Source organism: Dasypus novemcinctus, chromosome 8 (assembly GCF_030445035.2).
Source record: "Dasypus novemcinctus isolate mDasNov1 chromosome 8, mDasNov1.1.hap2, whole genome shotgun sequence".
NCBI classification, from domain to species: Eukaryota; Metazoa; Chordata; class Mammalia; order Cingulata; family Dasypodidae; genus Dasypus; species Dasypus novemcinctus.
Window position 1 is genome coordinate 18,724,621 of NC_080680.1, and position 22,037 is coordinate 18,746,657.

Below are 22,037 nucleotides of genomic sequence, written 5' to 3' on the forward strand. Positions count from 1 at the left end.
AGACATATATTTGAAAAAAATGACTGGAGCAGGAAATTCTGACCAAAATAGGCTAGTTCTGGGAGGCTTCCCTTAAATTAACATGAACAACAGAGATGGATGATAATTGCTAGCAATCCAGGCCATAAAAATTGGGGCCTCAGAAAAGGGGAGAACCTGCCATAAATTATCTAGTGGCAAGAAAAGCCCTGAGACTTTGTACCTACCCTACCACCCACCCATTTTACCTAGGGTAAATGAAAAAGTGTTCGTGCAAAAACTTGCCCATGAATGTTCATAGCAGCGTTGCTCATAACATCCCCAAACTGGAAACAACCACATGTCTATTAACTGGTGAAGAGGTAAATTATGAAAGTGCTGAGCCATTAAAAGGGACCCGCAGCATCATGGATGAATCTTGAAAATAATGCACTTGGCAAAAGGAACTTTCATGGAGTACATCTTCATTTATATGGCATTTGTATGAAATCCTAGGATAGAATCCCGTTTATGTGAAATTCTAGAAAAAACAAATTAGAATGAGATGCGGGGTGGCTTCAAAGCTGCAGAGAAGAAAGTTGATGAGTTGGTGGGAATGTTCTATGTAGTGACTCAATGGTTACACAGGTGTACGCATTTGTCAAAACTTATCCGACTGTAGACACAAAATCAATGCATTATAAAATAGAAATTAAAATTGTAGGAGTGGGGTGGAGAAAGGGAGTGCCTATTTGGAGTGATTGAACAGTTTTAATAATAGTAGTGATGATAGCACGTTTTGAATATAATTAACAGCACTGAAATATATCTGTGGTTAAAGGGAAACTATTATGTTGTATACATGGTACTGGAATAAAAATAAAAATCCATGGAATTGCATAACACAGTGAACCCTAAGTTAAACCATGGGCTATAGTTAGTACAGTTCTAAAATGTGCTTTCATTCATTGTAACCACCTGCCACACCAATGTAAGGTGCTAATGATAGGGGATATATGGGAATCCTGTATTTTATGCATGATTGTTCTGGGGAAAAAAACCCACGAAAACCCTACACTTAGAGAAGTTTCTCCGCAAGAGAGCAGTTTTTGTCTGTTAACTCTTCCAAACCCGTTTCTTTTCTCCCTAGACTCCGAAGGTATTTTTGAGGATGAGCTCCAGGTCCAAGGACGAGCAGCCCTGCCACCTTCGCCCTCCGCGCCTAGGGGCGTGGCGCGGGCCGCGCGCTGCTCGCGGGGGGCCGGCGGGGACCCGGGGTTCGCGCGGCCGCTCTTCCTGTTTCGGCCGCGCCCTCTTCCCGGCCCGCCCGGAGGCGGGGACAGAAGTGGGGTCCCGGGCCCGGGCCCGGCCAGCGTGCGGGCGGAGCCCGGCGGGCGGCGGGTCCCAGCAGGCCCGCGGGACATGACGGCCGGCGGCCAGGCCGAGGGCGCGGACCCCGCCTCGGCGCGCCTGCCCTCGCGGGCGGCCAGGCTGCTGTCGGCGCTCCTCTACGGGACCTGCTCCTTCCTCATCGTGCTGGTCAACAAGGCGCTGCTGACCACGTATGGGTGAGGCGGGCGAGGGGTCCGGGCGGGGGTCTGCACGGCCGGCTACCTGTCCGGGACCTGGCGAGCCCCAGGGGCTGTCCCCGGGAGCGGTGGCGCCGCGGCGTTGGCCGGTGCCCTCGGTGCCAAGGGCAGTGGGCGGATGAGGTCAGAGATCCAGGAGGTCGCAACGGCTCACTTCGGGGCCGACGTGACCCGCTGTGAGTTCGGCACGTTTTCCAAGTTTTCAGAGGAACCGGAACCTTCGCAGCTTTGGAAAACTAAAATCACTAAAACAAGGACAAAGTAATTCAACTCTTAGTGCGCGCGGGCACACTTTACCACGGCTTACTCTTGCAAGGTAGCCTGCAGTTGCTGTGCGCGTAGAGCTGCATCCAGATGCTTTAAAATGCAGCAGTGAGCTGAGAGAAGTGATCGAATGTGGATTTTAAAGGTGAATAATTCTTCCTACAAGTCTAGATGTTCAGCGATCAGTTTGAAGCCGATCAGTTTATTCGCATCGATTGACGATTCATTCTCAAATTATCAGCGTCTTCGCGGTAAACAGGGGAAAACAATGGGTAGGTCATATGATGCACTTTTATTGGATTAGTGTGAAGTAAACCAGCAAATGTGTGATCTTGAACCTATTTGTAAGGACTAGAAAATCCGGTTTAATGTAGCTGGCCTTTTGGCAGCTTTGAAAGAGCTGGGGATTTCGACCATTTAGTAGCTATGCCATCTGGGGCCAATCCCATAGTCAGCAGTTTTCTCAGATAAAAAAGCTGGATAATAACACCTGTGTTAATTATCGGCAGGCTTCTTAATGCCAGTCCATGGGCTGGCATCAGTGAGGGCTCCTTGTAAACTACATTGTTTATCTGCTGCCTGAATGTAAAATTAGATTTTTTCGCCACCAGAGAGACCTGGCAAGAGTGTCTTCAGCGTTCTTATTGAAAAAACTGAGACCCCCCAAGCGCTTTGCTGACTATACCTCCAACAGATATTTGCTGAGCACCTACTATGTGCCAAACTCATTCCAGGCACTGGGGGAAGCAGCTAGTGATCCAGTCAAAGCCCCAGCGCTGGAGAGCCCATTGCAGTGGTGGAGATAGACAGTCAACAAGTAGGTTCCTGAATAAACCAGGTCATTTCAGATATGAAGGGAGAGTGCCTGGGAGCGGAGCGGAGGCTCCTAGATTGTGTGTAGGTGTTAGAGCATTCCAGGCAGAGGGGAGCAGCATGTGCAAACAGGAAGTGGGTATGAGCTGCGCCTGCTGGAGAAACAGGGCTAGAAGGGGAGGAGGTGAAGAAGCAGCGTGCCATCCTGCATATATTCAGCACTATTTGTTATGTGCCAGGTACTATACTGGGTGCTAGGGAGCCAGAAAGAAACAAAACAGATCACACTCCCTTAACATCAAGAAGCTGGCATCCTAGTGGACCAGTATATAAGCCAGTAACATTTATATTATGTCAGAAGTGGCTAAGGCCCTGGAGAGAAAAAATTAGGCAGGAAAGGAAGTTAGGGATTGCAGGAATGGGAAAGAGTTTGAGGTCATAGGTAGTGTGATTAGTGAAGCTTCAAGCAGGAGGTGACATCTGAGCCAAGACCTGGCTGGGGCGAGTGCATGGGTGACACAGAGAGCTGAGCAAAGAACATTCCATGCCCGAAAGAGAAAAGAGTATGAGTAGGGATAATAGCTGAAGGGCTCAAAGAGTGATGAATTGCTTAGGGCCTTGGAACCCACTGACAGGGTCTGCTCTAGGGAGCTTGGAGCCCCTGGCACCTCTCAAGCCACGTAGTTAGTTACATGATCTGACTTCTGTGTTGAGTGTAGATACTGGGGGACCAGAGTGGAAACAGAGAGACTTTGATTAGGAAATACTAGTTTTAGTTTTAGTCTAAAGGAAGGTTTAACCCCTTGGAAGGTTTTAAGCATGGAGACAACAACAACAAAACTATCGAAATCTGATCTGAGCATTAGCTGTTTGAGGATAGAATGTTTTGCTGATTACCTAATTCCTAGGGTCGTTGGAATACAGCTTGGCGTATGTTTTTATTCTTCCATTTTAAGCAGATTGCTTTGGTTGGGGCTCAAAATGATGGGTGGCCTTAGTTATTTGTTAATTTTCATTCATTGTGATGCCAGATTTATCTGTTTGGACAGAGAGGTCTTTGAAGGATGTGAGCTGTCAGACCCTGTTGGGGTAAGAGGGAAAACAAGCTCATCTAAGATTTAATGGCCAGTTGGTTATACTAGTGATTCTTCAAGTCAGATTCATGAAATTTGTGCAGGTGGTCTGGATTCTTCCCCCACCTCCCCGTAACTATTTTCTATGACACAAAAGAATTTACTAATAAAACAAAAATAATGAACTTAGCTGTATTCAATTCAACAGCTGAGTTCAACAGCTCAGTGTTGAACAGCTATAAATGCTTCCTTCATTATGGATGCAAGGGCTTTGGGATCGTTTAAGTCAGCGGTTTCCAAACCTGCCTGGCATTCTGTATCACTTAGAGAAGTTTTTATAAAAACTATTGAATAAAAAAAAAGAAAAGAAAAGAAAACAAAGAGAGAGAGAGAGAAAAAAACAACAACTATTGAATGAGAGTCTCCAATAGTGGGATTTGGGAGTCTATTTTAAAAAAATACAGACAACTTCTAATTTTCTCTTACTTTCATGAAAACCTGGGTTTTCTCTGAAGATGCTCCCTACAGTCCCTTTGGAGCTGGATCATATCTTACGGCACAGGACTGGGCCAGGAGGAAGGTCCCCTTAGCTTGTGCTCTGTTGAGAGTCTGGATTTACCACTCCCTTCCTGTCCTCACTGTTACTGGCTCCTGAGCTCCTGGTTTCTCCGTTACGAAGAGTCTTAGTCTTCCTCTGTCCCCTGACTCATGTCAGCCTTCTGGGTGACTTCAGGAGCCACGTGGCTGAACCATCCACACCCACGTCTCTAATGCCTGACCTCATCTCCAACAAATTATCCTCCACCCCACTTCCCATCATTACTTCCAGAACTTGGTCCTCACAAGCAATAGCACCACTCTAGACTCGCCACTGCAGAGTGCCTACTCTGGCCACCTGCCCTCCCCCCTTATTTCTTGCCCAAGACCCTTCTCCTGTCCTGACTTCCTCCTAGTCCAGCTGAGAGACACTCTTGGAAGTGCATGTGGCTCCTTTCCCTGTCTCATGTTGGATTGTATGTATCTGGTACAACCTCAGCCCATGCTAATCCTACCGTTTGCTTCCTTCCTTCACCACTTGAGCAGCTCTGAATGGCATGGGGGAAAAAATCTCATCTGGGACTCAACCCTACGTGCTCTAATGAAGTGGTCAAATCAAAGCCCTAATCTTAACATAATTTAATCAAAGACCTCTCAGCTAAATCTAATACAATCAAAGGGTATCATGCCCAGAGGAATAGACCAATTTACAAACATAATCAAATATCTCTTTTTGAAATTCATAACTAATACCAAACTGACACAATACTGTACTCTGAAATACTTCAACATAGCATAGGACCATTGTCACTCAAAAGAAGCATAATAATCTAATTAATAATCTAATACAGCAACCACAATTATCTCAGTTTTCTCTGAGATGTTTTCTTAATTCATTTTAACATTTGAATCAGTATACCGTCATGGTTCATGCAATGCATATAGTTATGTCTTTTTCTTTTTAGATTTATTTTTTATTTATTTCTTCCTCCTCGCTCCTGTCCCCCGCGTTGTCTGCTCTTTGTGTCCATTCACTGTATGTTCTTCTGTGTCTGCTTGTATTCTCATTAGGCAGCTCTGGGAACTGATCCTGGGACCTTCTGGAGTGGGAGAGAGGCGATTACTTCTTCTGCCACCTCAACTCCCTGTTCTGCTGCACCTTCTTATTTTCTTTCCTGTATGTCTCTTGTTGTGTCATTTTGCAGCGCCAGCTCTCTGCGTTGGCCAGCACTCCTGTGTGGGGCAGCATTCTTGCATGGGCTGGCACTCTGTGTGGGCCAGCTGGCTGCATGATCCAGCTTGCCTTCACCAGGAGGCCCTGGGCATTGAACCCTGGTCCTCCTATATGGTAGATGGGAGCCCAATTGTTTGAGCCACATCCATTTCCCTAGTTATGTCTTTTTAGTTTATTGTAATCTAGAACAGTCCCCTTCCCTGGCTCCCCCACCCCATGATACTGACTTTTTGAACAGTCTGGGGCAGTTGTTTTGTAAAATATCCCTTGTTTTCAATTTGTCTGATTTATTCTTTGTAGTCTTGCTTAACTTATTCTCTATCCTCAATCTGAAAGTTAGAGCTAAAGGCTTGATGATATTCAGATTAAACAATCTTGGCAAGACTACTTCATAGTTGACCCTGTGAACTTCATATTGCATCATATCAGGGGTTGTCCCACCATCAGTCACAAGTCTGTAGGCTTTCTTAAGATGGGGATTGCAAGTTGCATGTATGTTTGAAACTTAATTTTAAGTAAACTGAATGAATAAAGAGAAATTGAAGTTCATATGAAATAATCGTTGACTTCCAAATGTGTTAATTCTTTGCTATAAGAGTTAATATTTCTTACGTATTCCCTCCAAGAGTTAAGGGGTCATGAAAAACATTAATATGTGGAAGTCATTATGTTTGTTTTTAAACCCATATTTCCATTTTTGGTAGTATGTGTGGCCTCCCTGCTGTGAAAGATGAGACCACCCATATACTTCTCATCTCCCCTTACTCCATCTTGTTTTATAACATAACATATACTTGTATGTTATATCCCATAGTTGTTTGAATCCATTCTGTATTGAAATAGATACAATGATCAGCCATAACTCTTTTACCATAAATTCTCCATTCCTGAAATCATTGTTTTGATTTGACCACTGATTGGTGAAATTCCATTCTTTTCTAGATAGTTTTTTTTAAATGAAGAGTTCGTGGCTGCTGTATTCATCTTTCTTTAACATATTTTCCTGTATCATGGTGTGCTTTTAGCTCTGAAGATTTGGTTTATCCCCTCCCCCACCATGAGAAGGAAATCAATATATATTTTATCTTTGAATCCATCTCCTGTTCTCTTTACTGAGTTCTTCACATTATGCATAACTAGCTTTTTATAGTATTGTTTGTCTGCCTTTCATATTTATTTATCTTTTAGAGTCTAATTGTTTAGTTTGCTTTTTTTTCTGCATTCACTATGATTACCTCAAGTGCTGGTAATTCAGTTTTCAGCAGTGTTGCTTCAGTTCCTTATTGTTTTAAAATGTATTTATTTCTATGGCAATTAGGTTGTTTTGTTCCTTGGCTGGTTTCTTTAGATCTATATGCTCCCCTTTCTTCTCATTTTACTGTTTGAACAATTTAATTTCTTTAGAAAAATTTTGTGGTAATATATATAACATAAAACTTGCCGTTTTATCCATTTTTCAGTGTATGATTCAGTGGCATTAATTACATTCACAATGTTGTGTTACCATCACAACCATCCATTACCAAAACTTTTCCATGGCCCAAAACAGAACCTCTATACCCAATAACTTTCCATTCTCCTTCCCCTCTGCCCCTGATATCTGTAATTTGCTGTTTCTATGAATTTCTATGGATATCTCATGTAAGCGGAACCATACAATATTTGTGTCTGGCTTATTCCATTTAGGCTAATATTTTCAAGTTTCTTTTTGCAGCATGTATCTTTAAGTCCTTCATTCTTTTTATGCTGAATAATCTTCCATTGTATGGATATATCACATTTTGTTTATCCATTCGTCTGTGATGGGCATTTGTGTTGCTTCCTACTTTTGACGATCATGAATAATGCTGTTATGGATGCTAGTGAACAAGTGTCTGAGTCCTGTTGTCAATTCTTATGGGTATATACCTAGAAGTGGAATTGAATATCATGAAGATTTATTCCTATGTTTTCTTCTATGAGTGTTATAGTTTTAGAAGTTACATTTTAAGTCTGTGATCCATTTTTAGTTAATTTTTGTGTATGGTTTAAGGAAGGGGTCAGATACACGATTTAATCATTCTGAAGCATATTGACATTTATTCCATATTTTCTCTAGAGTGGCTGTTAAGGGAAAAGGAATATTTTGAAAACACCTTCCACTTAAAGTGATAAGAATTAGTACCTCTTTTGGTTAAAACACAGAATTTGTTTTTACTGTATGACAGAAAGCCTGCAGAGGGTGTTTAACTGCTCAGTGACATGGCATGGGAATCTTGCTCTTTTTTATTTGTCTTTTTTCTTTTTTGTTGTTTTTTTATTTTGGGGAATCTTGCTCTTTTGATTACATCTCTCTCTTGTGCTTATCTCATGGGAGCAAAATAATTTTGGCAAGCAGCTCCAGCATTATGGCTGTGATCAAGTCACGAGAAAGGAAAATTCTGTTTTCATATTTTTCCCTTTTACCTGGGAGCTGGATATCTATCCCAAAATCTCTCCAGGAGACCCTTCCTTTTGTTTCGTGGGGCTAGAACTGGGTCACATGACCACCCCATAGTTGCAAGGAAGTCTGGGAAAGAAAATATTTGGCTTCTCAGCCAAATATAGAGGGAGACAGCAAGAGAGAAGTGGGGAGGGAGGTAATGGCTTTTAGGTAGCCAGTCCTTGGTCTGCTTCAATGGGCAAGAGAAAATGGCTAAATTTAGCAAATACCAGTTTGAAAAATTAAAAAGAAATAAATGAAAAAATGAACAAATTTGAGGTCCAAGATTGAAAAGAAAAAGTCCAAAACTTTTGAATAACTCTTTTCATATGTATTTCTTCAAATTTCTATTGGCTGCTAAAATTACTTATTATTCTATTTTTTTTTTTGTAGTTTCCCATCACCAATTTTTCTTGGAATTGGACAGGTAAGTAAAAATAAAAATTAACCTCTTAATTAATGTTCATTGCAGATGATGTAATTTTAAGTGCTTTTATTTAAAATGGTGGCTTGCAAATTTATTAAGATGGCAGAAGACCAGAGGCTCATGGTACTCTTGGTGCGACAACATAAAATATTGACACATTTTATATCATTCTACAACTTAGGAACAATTGTATTTGTGGAAGAAACAACTATTTATTTTAAGTTTAAGTTCCTTTAGGAGGCACTGGGGATAGAACCTGGGACTTCCCATGTGGGAGGCAGGCACTCAACAGCTTGAGCCACATCTGCTCCTCGACATTAAGTTTAAGCCAAGGTTACTTGATAGGAAAAGGGGTGGAGGGATGGGGTTGGGGCACACCATGCCATTATTATCAGGACTTCTGTTTTTTTTCAAGTCTCTCAATTTGTAAATACTGGCAATAAATTCAAATTTTTTTACAAAACTCTATGGACCAAATGAAACATGTTTGCAGTTTGCCTCCTGGTGGTTTCCCTCTTAAGAGTAAACTTGGGGGAAGCAGATGTAGCTCAAGTGATAGAGCTTCCACCTACCATATGGGAGGACCTGGGTTCGATCCCTGGGGCCTCCTGGTGAAAAAGAAGAAGAGAATGCGTGCCAGTGTGGCAAGCTAGTGCACATGCTGGTGCCCACACAAGTGCCTGTGTGGTGAACCGGTAAGTGCAAGTGCCCACGTGGTGAGTGCAAGTGCCCACGTGGTGAGCACAAGTGCCCCCGTGGTGAGCCAGTGCCCACGCAAGTGAGTCATGCAGCAATGTGATGATGCAATAAAAGAGAGACAAGGGGAGAGTCAAGGTGAAGTGCAGCAGAAACCAGGAACTGAGGTGGAAACCAGGAACTGAGGTGGTCCAATTGACAGGGAACCTTTCCTCGAGTCAGGAGTCTCCAGGATTGAATCCCAGTGAATTCTAGAGGAGAGAAAATGAGAAGAGAAGACAATACAGGGCATCAGACTTGGCCCAGTGGTTAGGGCGTCTGCCTACCACATGGGAGGTCCACGGTTCAAACTCTGGGCCTCCTTGACCCGTGTGGAGCTGGCCCATGCGCAGTGCTGATGCGCGCAAGGAGTGCCGTGCCACGCAGGGTGTCCCCTGCGAAGGGGAGCCCCACACACAAGGAGTGCGCCCCGTAAGGAGAGCCGCCCAGCGCAAAAGAAAGTGCAGCCTGCCCAGGAATGGTGCCGCACACATGGAGAGCTGACACAAAAAGATGACACAACAAGAAGAGAGACACAGATTCACGTGCCGCTGACAACAACAGAAGCGGACAAAGAAGACGTCGCAGCAAATAGACACAGAGAACAGACAACTTGGGGAGGGAAGAGAAATAAATAAATCTTTAAAAAAAAAAGAGAGAGAGAAGACAATGCAGACAGCAAAAACAGCAGGGTGGGAGAAGGGTAAGGGTGGAAAATAAATCTTAAAAAGAGTAAACTTGGATAAGCTGTCACACTAAGCCCATTTAACTGTTTTTGAAATTTCCCATTAATACTAGTTTGTGACTTGCTTATTCTTTTGGTTATATCTTGGGGCTTTCCAGAAGAAAAGCAGTAACAGGAGCAAAAGGTTTTTTTAGTTTTGTTTTTGCTTTAATTTATAAGAGGAAAAACTTAAAATTAAGAAAATTGTTAACCAAAGTTTTTTTTTTGTGAATTTGGAAAAGGCTGTCATTTATATGACTTTTAGCTGCAGGGTTCATGGTTTGAGAATGCTGGTTTTGCAGGCTAATAAGAAGGAGAAAATCTTATTACAGAATACACTGAATATATCACTAGAGGGAATTTGTGTGACATTTAAGAATATGATTTTACATTGTCATTGTAAGAAAGCCTGTCAAGTAGTTTGACCTTTTGATAATGTCATATTCTGGGAATCAAAAAATAGTAAAATGTAGTCAACTAGGTGAAAAATTTAAAATATAATTCAGTGTGAAAATTAACATGCTCTGAAGGTTTTATATAGAGAATCAGTAAGGACAAGAGTACTCTTTTTTTTTTTTTTGTCACAGTAAGGTTTTCCTACTGCTGTACTGAATTTAGCTCTTTAGTCCTCTGGATCAAATATAAACAGCTACCTTTGGTTATTAAAATCTAGCCATGAGAACTACAAGTTATTTGTGCAGGAATAATGTAGTTCATTCTTAGTTCTTTTTATTCTTTTGCTAATTGGTCATGAAAACAGAACCTGGGGACAGTATGAAGGATATAGTTGACTCGACAAAGTATTTTTAACTTATTTAAAAATAAAACATATATTCTGATCAAATGTTTTTGCTAATAAGTGAATAGCTCTTTGCCACATCCTTTTAGGGAGAAAAAATTATAGCAAGGAATCATTGTATTTCCTGAAGATCAAACACATAAACAGCATCTTTGTATTTAATATAAAATAGTATAGAGAAAGCATTTTTAAAAGTTCAGTGAATATGTAATATGTGTCTTTTGTAATCACCAAGGCAAATCAATTCACTGTTCTTCACACTCCACTGGTTTATACTCAATTAAAGTAAAGACTTTTGGATTTACAATGTGTTGGAAGAGGCCAGTCAGATCTAATTTTGAAAAGTTTGAATTACAGAATATTTTAAATAAACCTTAGGGTATTTCTATAAGGATGTAATTATAAAGTAAGGCATAAATACAAACCAAAATTATAATTCAGGATGTGCCCTAATTACATAACTCTATCGTAAGCACTAAGTTTGTAAACTTGTTAGGAACAAGGTTTAGGATTATAATCATGTTGAAGGAACCAACTATTACATTCTAAATTGAAGAAAATCAAATAACTTCTAATATTTGCATAAGAAGATGGTATTAAAATGTTTAATTCTGTAGTAGTGATATGAATTATTTCTAATCTATCTGGTTTACTCCAGATGAGTAGGATTTAAATGAGACATTTTTGCAGTACTAGCTAGACTGAACAGAAACATAAATCCCTCTTTACATTCGTTTTCTTATTTTGTCATCTGTGTTATGAGAATATTGGATCTAAAAAATGTGTGTTTATGTGTGGAGCTTCTTTTTTAATTGTTTGTCTCCAGCTCCTGCCCTCTCCATACTTTATGGGGGAAGGTTTCTGATGTGACCATAGGCTCAGCATGTGCAAAATGCAGTCCAGGAGCCATGTGGGATCTCACCCACCAGAGCCACCTTTTCTCCCTCTGTCACTGTTCCCTGAACCTCTGGAGATAATGTGTGTGTGTGTGAGTCTATTTGATGCTACACTTTTGCCTATACTTCTGATGGAACCCATACAGTGACAAGAAAAAATATTTTAATATTCCAAGGAATAGTTCTTTTTCCCTGGAACCTGGAAAATGGATTTTTTTGTTGTTGCTAGAGTTGTTTTTAAATATAACTGTTGACTTCTGATGATGTCTTTGTACATCAAGCAATATTTCCAGTTATTTTCCTGAAGTTTCTCTCTCCCCCTTTCTTTAGATGGCAACCACCATAATGATACTGTATGTGTCCAAGCTAAATAAAATAATTCACTTCCCTGATTTTGACAAGAAAATTCCTGTAAAGGTATGTGATGAAAAGTATGATGGAAGCTATGATGGAAGATGCAAATACTGCAGAATTACAAATTGATTCTAGAGTGTTAGTATATACCCTGTCCTTTCTGCTTTCATTGGACAGAGACTTAATAAACATTTTATATCGTTCAGTTGTCCATTTACGTCACATTGGAAAAAGTGAGTGCTTAATAATTTACAATGAATAAATATTTTGTGTCTTCTGAAATGGTAAAGCTGTAAATCAAGATTGACAAAATTTTTTGTAAAGGACCAAATAGCAAATATTTAGGCTTTGTGGGCCAGATAATTTCTGTTGCAACTACTCAACTACTCAAATCTGCCATTGTAGTGGAGAAGCTGCCATACAGTGCATAAATGAATGGGCCTAGTTGTGTTCCACTAAAACTTTATTTTTAAAATGGGATGGGCCGAATTTGACCCCGGGTCCCTAGTATGTGGACTCATGTTCTAAGTTTCCATTTTCAGCTTGGGTTGATAAAAGCTATGGGTGACCTGAAGATTACAATTTGATATATATAGAAATACATAGCTTTTTCCGTGATGGAACTGAAAACAAGATATTTGCCATTCCTTCAGGAACACATTTACTCCTGGGAATGTGGAATGGAACTACTTTTATGGAACAGTTGCTAGGTACCATTTAATTATTACAGCATCCTCATACAACAGATGGTTTTAAATGGGTTATCATGGCAGTAGGGTTTAGAAAGGTTAAATCAGAATGAAAGGTTAAGGACCTTTTGTGACTTGTTCACTGCCATGTCTCAAATGCCTGGAAAAATACCAGTAGTTAGGGCTGGGTTCTTTGTCAGACACACTAAGCCATACTTAAAGAATCAGCAATCAAGGACATCCACTGATAGAGGGGAAAAAATGCTGCCTATCTGATAGTATAAGAAAGATATTGACTTAGCCATCGTGGGAAAAATCAGAATATTGTTTGGATTGCTCACACTTATTTTATAATCTAGTATAATTTTTAAGTATTTTTAAAACAACTTAAACATTTTAAAAATTGTGAAATATAATCTATGCATAGAGAAAAGTCATCAAACGCAAACATAAGTTGAATGAATAATTACCTAGGTCATGAAAAGGGATCACAAAACCCTCCTTACTCACTGTTCTGACTTTGATTGTAACAGTTTTCTTGCTTTCTTTGTATATTTTCTAAATTTGTATGTGTCTTAGTTTGCTAAAGGCTGCCAATGCAAAATACCAGAAATGTGTTGGCTTTTATAATAGGAATTTATTAGGGTAGAAGCTTACAGTTCCAAGGCTTTGAAAATGTCCACATCAGGGCATCATCAGTGATGTTCTCTCACCACAGTTTGGCGGCTGGCGATCCTGGACTCCTGCCACGTGGCGAGGCAAAATGGTGGCCAATCTCTGCCTTCTCCTCCAGGTTCACTTTCTCCCTGAACTCAGCTGCGGGCAGTCAGGCATATGGCTCATCTCTCCTCTTTCTCTTCTGGGCCTCACTGCTTCAGCTTTGACTGTTGCACTGATTCCAGCCTGTGGCCTCTCTCTCAGGCTCTTGGGGTTTCTCTCTCCTTTCTGCAACTGCAGGCAATCCTGGAGTCCTCTCTCACGTGGCGGGGTAAAATGTCAACTCTCTTTCTCTGTTTTCTCCATTTATATAGGACTCCAGGAAAAGGATTAAGACACACTTTGAGCTCCACAGTCTAATCAAAGATCCAGAACTGAAGTGATCTAATCAGAAGGGATCTGCTTAAAAGGTCCCTTAACTGAATTTAATCAAAAGGTCCCACATAAATAGGTTTACATGCACAGAAATGGGCTTAAGAACACAATTTTCTGGACAATGTGCATCCTTAAATTCTAAAGCTTTGCTTTACCTGTTTTTTAACTTTATATAAAATGGGAATAAAATTCTAAATATTCCTTTATATCTTGCTTCTGCCACTTGATGTTGTGATGGGAAGATCCATCCATATTGTTGTGTGCAGCTGGAGCTCTTTCATTCTTGCATGGTATAAATTGACCACAGTTTTAATTATTTTTTTTTCCAGTTTTACTAGAAACTCAAAAGAATACAATCTCCAAATATTTTTCACAATATTTTACCATTTTCTCAGGTTGGTCAGAACTTACATTTGAAATCTGAGTTTTACATTTCAATTTTTTAACTGATGGGCTGACCACGCTCCTGGAAAATCTCAGCAAGGTGCATGAACGTATCTTCACAACTAGTTACATCTTAAGAGTACTATATCCCTGAGCAATGATTTAGATATTTTGGGACTGGTCTCCTACTTAATATTCAGAGAAAAGGCTTGGGTTACCTAATCTTGGTTCTTTCCTTCCCCAGCACTTAAATGGCTAACAAGCTATGTGTTTTACTTCTCACTATGGAGAATAAATAGGTAATATATCACCCTAGTTCTGTGTACTACTTTTTTTTTTTTCCCTCTCCCTTCTCTTCCCCCCTCCCCCCCCCGCAGTTGTCTGCTCTCTGTGTCCATTCGCTGTGTGTTCTTCTGTGACTGCTTCTATCCTTATCAGCGGCACCGGGAATCTGTGTCACTTCTTGTTGCATCATCTTGCTGCGTCAACTCTCCGTGTGTGTGGCGCCATTCCTGGGCAGGCTGCACTTGCTTTCGCACTGGGCGGCTCTCCTTACAGGGTGTGCTCCTTGTGCGTGGGGTTCCCCTACGCGGGGGGACACCCCTGAGTGGCACGGCACTCCTTGCGCGCATCAGCACTGCGCATGGGCCAGCTCCACACGGGTCAAGGAGGCCTGGGATTTGAACCCCGGATCTCCCATGTGGTAGGCGGACGCCCTAACCACTGGGCCAAGTCCACTTCCCTCTGTGTACTACTTAAGCCTCATCTTTTGAAAAATGGAAGAAACTGGGAAGGAAAAGAAAAGCACCACTAGAACCAGCTAAATTTTTAAATTGAGCAGTTTTTTCCATATTACTACTATACTACTTCATATAGTCAAAGCAAAAGCAATGGGCACGTTCCTTTTCTGTTTTTTTGACATCTACTCACCTCTCTCAAATCCTTCAATCTATTATAAAACAAGTTTGAAAATTTTCACATGACACGTCATTGGTGGGCTCACACCCAGCAAATTAACAATGGCAATAGGATTCCCTTGATGAAATTACAAACTGTGGCAGAAGTGAAATAGTATAAATTAAATGCTGGTACAGTATTAAATTTATCCTTTTACAGATAAAAATATTACACAGTGATATTTTCATTCAACAAGACATAATTTTTAAGATCAAGAGAGAGTATACAAAACTATTCTATGTAGTCTGGTAGTTTACTATGTAGTTTACTGTATAGTTGAAATAATATATCCAGAACAAAGAGCCTGACGTCTGTGTTTCTAGAGAAATCGCTGGTCACTTTGTGGGGTTTAAAGCTGAATGAATATTCTGCAGTTACCAGGCAGAAAGGGGCTACTGTCACATTTAAAACAATCTGGTCAGTATAAAATAAAGGTCTTCAATCTATAAGCAATAAAAAGACAAACAAACCTATACAAACCAAATGCAAATGTACTGAAATTTGATCATCCATAAAAGCTGTAATTTAATCTGACAGTAAAACACAAGAAACAATATTAGAGTTAGTTTAGTATATTTTATATTTTAGCTTTGAAAGCCATAGAAATCAGTTATCCCAGTTTTTTCTTATAAAAGACCCATTTTCCCAAAAAGCATTAAGTACAATTTTAATTAGAATACAATGAAAGAATAATATTTCAAAATTTTAAAAATATGAAATGAAGTCAATGACTCAGAAAAGTTATCTGCTGCAATGAGTTGAGGGAAATTTCATAATTTATATCATTACAGATTTAAAGTTTAATGGTTCAACTTTTTAGTGCTTGACAAGGAAGAATCATGATTAAAAGGTCAATATGAAGTCATCTGATTATAGTGGCAATATCTAACATTTGAAGTGCTTCTATGCTCTTTTGTATAATCTTATTAGTCAAATATATTTATTTTCACACCTGTTATAACTGCTATTGCAAAGGAGAAATACTATTTGTATACACAGAGCAATTTTTTTCTCCAAGGAACTTATGCAAACCAATATAAGATGTAAATTCTTCACATAATATATGAAATAGGAGAATCCTCTTCAGATTTACTTTTTTATGTCTGGAATGCTGGCACTTTCCAATTAGGCAAGAGTTCATTCCTGTAGTCTGGCCAGAGCTCCTTTACTGGAGGTCTAGAGCAGCAGGCAGGATTTCTTTTTAGGCTTCTTCTTTTCTACTGGTGTTTTTCTATTTGCCTGACCAGATCATAAAATATCTCATTAACTTTGATCTTTCACTTTGCAGAAGATTTTAAAAAGGCACAGTAACAACACGATCTTGCTAAATTCTGACCCTCTTCTTTGCCAATTACTTGCTTATCTTTCAGGTGGCATTTACTGCCAGTGACAATCACCGGAACATCTTCTTTGTCCTTAACTGGTAAAATCTATTCCCTCAGGTCCTGTAAGTCATTAAGTATAGACTGAGCTGTAATAGAATATACTATGCAAACCCTTAGCCATTCTTCATATAGAAATCCCTCGTGGCTGTAAATTGCTCTGTCCTTGCTGTAGCCAGGATTTTGAGCATACACTGTTAGTAGTCTACTTCAACTTGCTTTCTTTAGGAATCCTCTGTTGTTGGATCATATCTTTCAACAAAAATTCCCTGAACAAATTCAACTGTCAAAACAGCCTTCCCCATGCCTCCTGAACCACCGACCACTAGCTGGCACTCACACCTGGTGTGGTCTGTTTGAATATTGACAGGTCCTCCCCCCAAACAGTGCCTCCTCCACCACTTCCTCCACCTCCTCCTCCCTCCTCTCCACCACAGGTTTAAAAAAATCCATTCTATTGTTGAGGATAATTTGGGTTGTTTCCAGTATTGGGCTGGGAAAACAAAAAGTCTTGCTCCGAACATACTTAATTGGATCCTGTTGCACATGTTTGCGAGTTTCTCTGTTGTGCATCTTAAGGAGTAGACCTGCTGGCTCTAAGGGTGTGCCTACCTTCAACTTCAGTAGGTAATGTCAAACAGTTCTCCCAAGTGCTTAGACCAATTTGCATGCCTTGACAAAAGTGTACAAAAGTCTTTGTTGCCCTACTTTTTTCCAGACCTTGGTATGCCTGTCATTTTAAGTTTGCTAACCTGGTGGATGCATAATGATGTCTTCCTGGCTTCAATTTGCATTTCCCTGTTTACTAATGAGGTTGAGCATCTTTTCATTTTTTTAAGTGCCCATTTGGTTATCCCTTTTTTGTGAAGTACCTGTTCAGGACTTTTGCCCAGTTTTCTATTGGCTTGATGTCTTTTTCTCACTGATTTGTGTAGGAGTTTTAAAAAATATATTCAAGACAGTCCTCTTGTTAATTATATACAGTGCTACGGACATATTTTTCCCTCACTGTTTCTTTTCATTTTCTTTGCCATGTATTTCATGAAAAGAGATTCTTATATTTAAAGTAGTTAAATTGTATCAGCCTTTTTTCTTACTGTTAATCATTATTTTCCTGATTTAGGAAATCCTTCCCTACTACTTCCCTACTATACTATTATGAAAATAGTTTTCTTAGTAATATTTTAAAAGTTTTTCAGAGTTGGGTTTTTAATCTAACTGGAGTCCACGTTTGGGTATGCAGTGGGGTGGTGGTCCAATTTCATTTTTCCCACATATGGATACTCAGTTGTTTCAGACTCGATGTAAGAGTGTCTTTTCTGTGGTGCCACTTCCATCATGGTAACATTTTCCGTCTATACATAGGTCTGTTTCTGGGTTCTATATGCTTTTCTTCCATTGATCTATTTGCATCTTTCTGCACCACTCCCACATTGTCTTAATTGCTATAGCTTCATAAAAAGTCTTGATATCTGATAAAGCAATTATGTCCACCTCGTTCTTTGCCCTTTGCATTTGCATATGAATTTTGGGAGTAGTTTGCCAAGTTTCACATAAATAACCTTTTGGGATTTTGATTGGCATTGCATTGAAGCAATAAATCAATTTGGGAAGAATTGATACCTTTAAAGTATTGAATCTTTCATCCATGAACAGGGTATACTCCTTCATTAATTCCCCTCAGTAATGTTTCATAATTTTACCTATAGTTCTAAGATGTCGCTTAGATTTATTCTGAGATAGTCATAGTGCTTTTTTTTTTTTGCTATTACACATCTTTAAAAATGTGTATTATCTTGGAAATTAGAAGTATAATTTTTTTAGAAGTATAATTTTTAAGTTGCCTTTGTAGTCAGCAAAACTATAGGATGTTAATCATAATTTGTTGTTTTTGTGTATTTTTTACTTTTCTCCATGCGTGTTATTTCATCTTGGTAGATATTTTAATCATTCTAGGCCTTTAAAGCAAATAAGGTAATGCCAAAGTAATGTGACTGGTATACACAGCTTTTTTGAAAGGGTCACCAACTTTGTGATGTTACAATGAAAGATTTGAACTTTTTCCTTTGTCCAGAAAAGTGCGTATATGCACAGGGAGCAGAAGTTTGTACACCATTTCACAGGCCCTCTGAAGCTCACCTTGGACTATCCACTCCCATCTTCAACTCACCAGACCAAACCAGGGGTTTCCACATCAGAAAGATCCTTGTCCTTATCCTTCCTTTAGGAAATTGCCCACAAATGTGGGCAAGGTCAAGATTGCTGTTTCAATCCAGTTTTTATTTTCCTTTCCATGATTATGGATATCACTGTCCACCTAACTATTTCCACCTAACATGGAAAAACTCATGAATGTGTTTTAAATTCTGGAAAATTCAGTCATTGCAGGCAGAGGGATTCAAATCATTGGATGAGGGGGTGGTGAATGTCATCACCTTTATATATGAAGAAAAATACATTATTGGAATTCTAACCAAATTATCTTTCTTTTTTATTGCAGTTGTTTCCTCTCCCTCTCCTCTATGTTGGAAACCACATAAGTGGATTATCAAGCACAAGTAAATTAAGGTAGAGTACAAGATAATGGTTGATGGGAGGAATGTTCTTTACTTGTTTCCTTCCAATGGTACAAAGACCAAGTGTGATTTTTCAAGATGACGCCTGGGATAATTATAGAAGAGAGTAATAGTTAATAGTTTAAAGAAACAAGGAGGAGTTTTCAGTTTAATTTGCTAATATTTTTAGGAATGTCAAAAAGTTTATATATTTTTTTCTTTGTTTTCAAGTCTTAGTATAGAATATGATGTCTGTCGACATAAAGGTGAGAAAATTAATTTAAATGAATAAGGCTCTGTATAACTTCTGGTTTTATTACATCTTTATAAAAGCAAGAACATTCTGTCAGATTTGGTATAGGTCAGGTTTAGTGCAGGGATAAATAAATGAGATGTCATTTTCCAGTATGTGCTATAGACTTCTGAAATTTACAGTTGCATTTGTGTATTTTAGGGTTCAATGATTGATGATTTTTGTTAAATCATTGAAAAGACTGAAGATGAAAGTCTAGAGAAACCAAGCTAGCCAATAAATAGAAAATGTGGTGTGAAATATGTAGCCCAAAGAACACACATGAATGAAGACCTGAAAAATGAGAAAATGAAGTTTGGCAAAGGGTGAGGAAAACCTGTTTGTATAATTAGCATGGAAAAGAGGCAGATAGGAGGTAGGCCAGAAGGTGAAATGTGGAATTGTAGTCCCTTCTTCTTTGGAAAGAATAAGTTCGATTGTGAAAAACAGAATGTGGAATGCTGTTTTTTAGTGGTACATTTTAGTTGGTTTGTTGTGTCCTTCTGGGATTAGGAAATTATTTTTCCTTAATAATGCTTGGATCACCTCATAGTTGTATTAAAGCTTCTGGTAGTAGATGCGATTGCTCTTTCACTGCCCATTCTCCTGGCGTAGCTGTGGTTCACCTGCAGCTGTGGAGTATGGCCTCAGCTAACACTGAAGACCTCATGAACTGGGGTCTCTGCCTGCAGTTCCTCTTTGATGGGAGGAGGAACAAGCAAATGATATTGAGAAGGATGAAGTAGCATGAATAATGTGTAAAGTGTTCCTTTATCCCTCATATTTTCCATAACCTCGTCATTGGTTCTAGAGGCTTGATCAGATTTAGGTTCAATTTTTCAAGCAAATAAAATATTGGTGATGTTAGATTCTTTCTACTGCATTATCTCATGGGACACATAATGGCGTATCCCATTTTGAATGATAGTAAATTTATCAATTCCACTTGTAGTGACTTCAAAGGATCAGTCTGGTCCCTTCATTAGGAAATACCCATCAGCCTTTTACTGAATGGTTTGAGTAGACATTGATGATCATTGCCTCAATCCATTATTTCATTTGGAGTTGCAAAGTGGTGATTTTCTAATTTTATTGTTTTTCTGCATTTATTGCCTAGAATTCTTCAAGAAAGACAGACTTTCACGATTTTTCAGGATAAATGCTTGATTTATAAGTGTTCAGAGTAATAAGTCAGTATTCTGTCCCTTTTAATGGTGATCATTGGGGGCTGGTTTTTGTTTGTTTCTTACTATCATATTGGACTCTTTGATTTTTATTTACTTGATATGTTTCAATTCATTGTAGAAGTAATTCTTTTAATGCTGAAATTGTCCCATCTCAGGCCCGTGGTAGCCCCTTTGAGTTGGCTCTTATGGCTCATAGCCCCAGTAGCCTTTGAACACTTCCTTGCTTTCTGATACAAAACAACCCAGGCTCATCTTGGACTTCTATTGCTATTTCTCCAAGGATCCCCTGGTTATTTTTAATGTTAAATGATATTTAAAGACCACAATCTGAGTGCTGGTGTATTTTGAAGGATGAGCCAATACTATGTCTAGGTGAATAAGATGTGGAGTGTGAAAGAGAGAGCGGAGACACGATGATATGGTTGATGAACCATGTCTGATGAAGAGGAGGACTGGATTGCCATTTATTGAGACGAGGAAGACTGTAGGCAAAGCAGTTTGGGAGTGAAGGTCAGGGGTTCGATTTTAGACATGTTTAATTTGAGGGGCTTATTGACCATCCAAACGGAGTGTTGAATAAACAGTTAGGTATACTAGTCTGGAGTTTAGGGAGAGGTTCTAGATAGATACATAATTTGGGAGCCAGTAGCATACAGATGGAATTGAAAGCTGTGAGATTGGAGGAGAGTAGATAGAAAAGAAGAGAGAAATAAAGGATTGAGCTCCAAGCCATTCTGGTGTTAATGGTATAGGAGAAGAAGAGGAATATGCAACTGAGAATGAGGAGTGGCCAAGGAGGAAGATGAAAACCCAAGTGAATACGATGTCTTAAGAGCCAAGAAAAAGGGAACGATCAGCTCAGTCTGACGCTAGCGATTGGTCAAGTACAAAGGCAACTGAAAAATGTTGGATCTAGGAAAATGGAGATCATTAGTGACTTTGACATGAGCAGTTTAAACTTGGAGCAAGTTTAAGAGAGAATGGGAAGGGAAGCAGACTTGGCCCAATGGATAGGACGTCCGTCTACCACATGGGAGGTCCACGGTTCAAACCCCGGGCCTCCTTGACCCATGTGGAGCTGGCCATGCGCAGTGCTGATGCATGCAAGGAGTGCCATGCCACTCAGGGGTGTCCCCTGCGTAGGGGAGCCCCACGCACAAGGAGTGCACCCCATAAGGAGAGCCGCCCAGTGCAAAAAGACTGGCAACTTACCTCCTTATTTTTTAACAGCTTAATTAAGATATAATTTACATACCATATAATTTACCCACTTACGTATCTGCAATATACAATTGAATGATTTTTTTCTTTTTTTTAAAGATTTATTTTTAATTTATTTCTCCATTCCTCCCCCCGCCGTTGCCTGCTCTCTGTGTCCATTTGCTGTGTGTTCTTCTGTGTCTGCTTGTATTCTCATACAAAGTGGCTCTGGGAACTGATTCTGGGACCTTCTGGAGTGGGAGAGAGGCAATTACTTTCTTGCTCTGTTAGTCTTCTTATTTTCTCTCCTCTGTGTCTCTTGTTGCGTCATCTTTCTGCGCCAGCTCTCCACGTTGGCTGGCATTTCTGCGTGGGTCGGCTTTCCCTCATGAGGAGGCTCTCCTGCATGGGACCACATTCCTGAGTGGGCCAGCA

General features: G+C 39.7%; 1 protein-coding gene and 1 pseudogene across 2 annotated transcripts in view; one reads left to right on the plus strand and one right to left on the minus strand.

The window, feature by feature from the left end:
* The first annotated feature begins 1,307 nt into the window (after positions 1–1,307).
* The window catches only part of SLC35D2 (solute carrier family 35 member D2), a 47,230-nt gene continuing 26,500 nt past the window's right edge, over positions 1,308–22,037 (plus strand). Inside the window, exons 1-4 of one of the 2 annotated variants that reach the window (XM_004470943.5) lie at positions 1,308–1,526; positions 8,323–8,356; positions 11,841–11,927; positions 18,869–18,936. In XM_004470943.5, coding sequence (XP_004471000.1) covers positions 1,381–1,526; positions 8,323–8,356; positions 11,841–11,927; positions 18,869–18,936 — 335 coding nt within the window. In that variant the 5' untranslated portion in view covers positions 1,308–1,380. The remainder of the gene's footprint in view (positions 1,527–8,322; positions 8,357–11,840; positions 11,928–18,868; positions 18,937–22,037) is intronic. The other variant, XM_058301550.2, reaches the window with a different exon arrangement.
* LOC139439428 (ras-related protein Rap-1A pseudogene) lies at positions 16,163–16,916 on the minus strand (annotated as a pseudogene).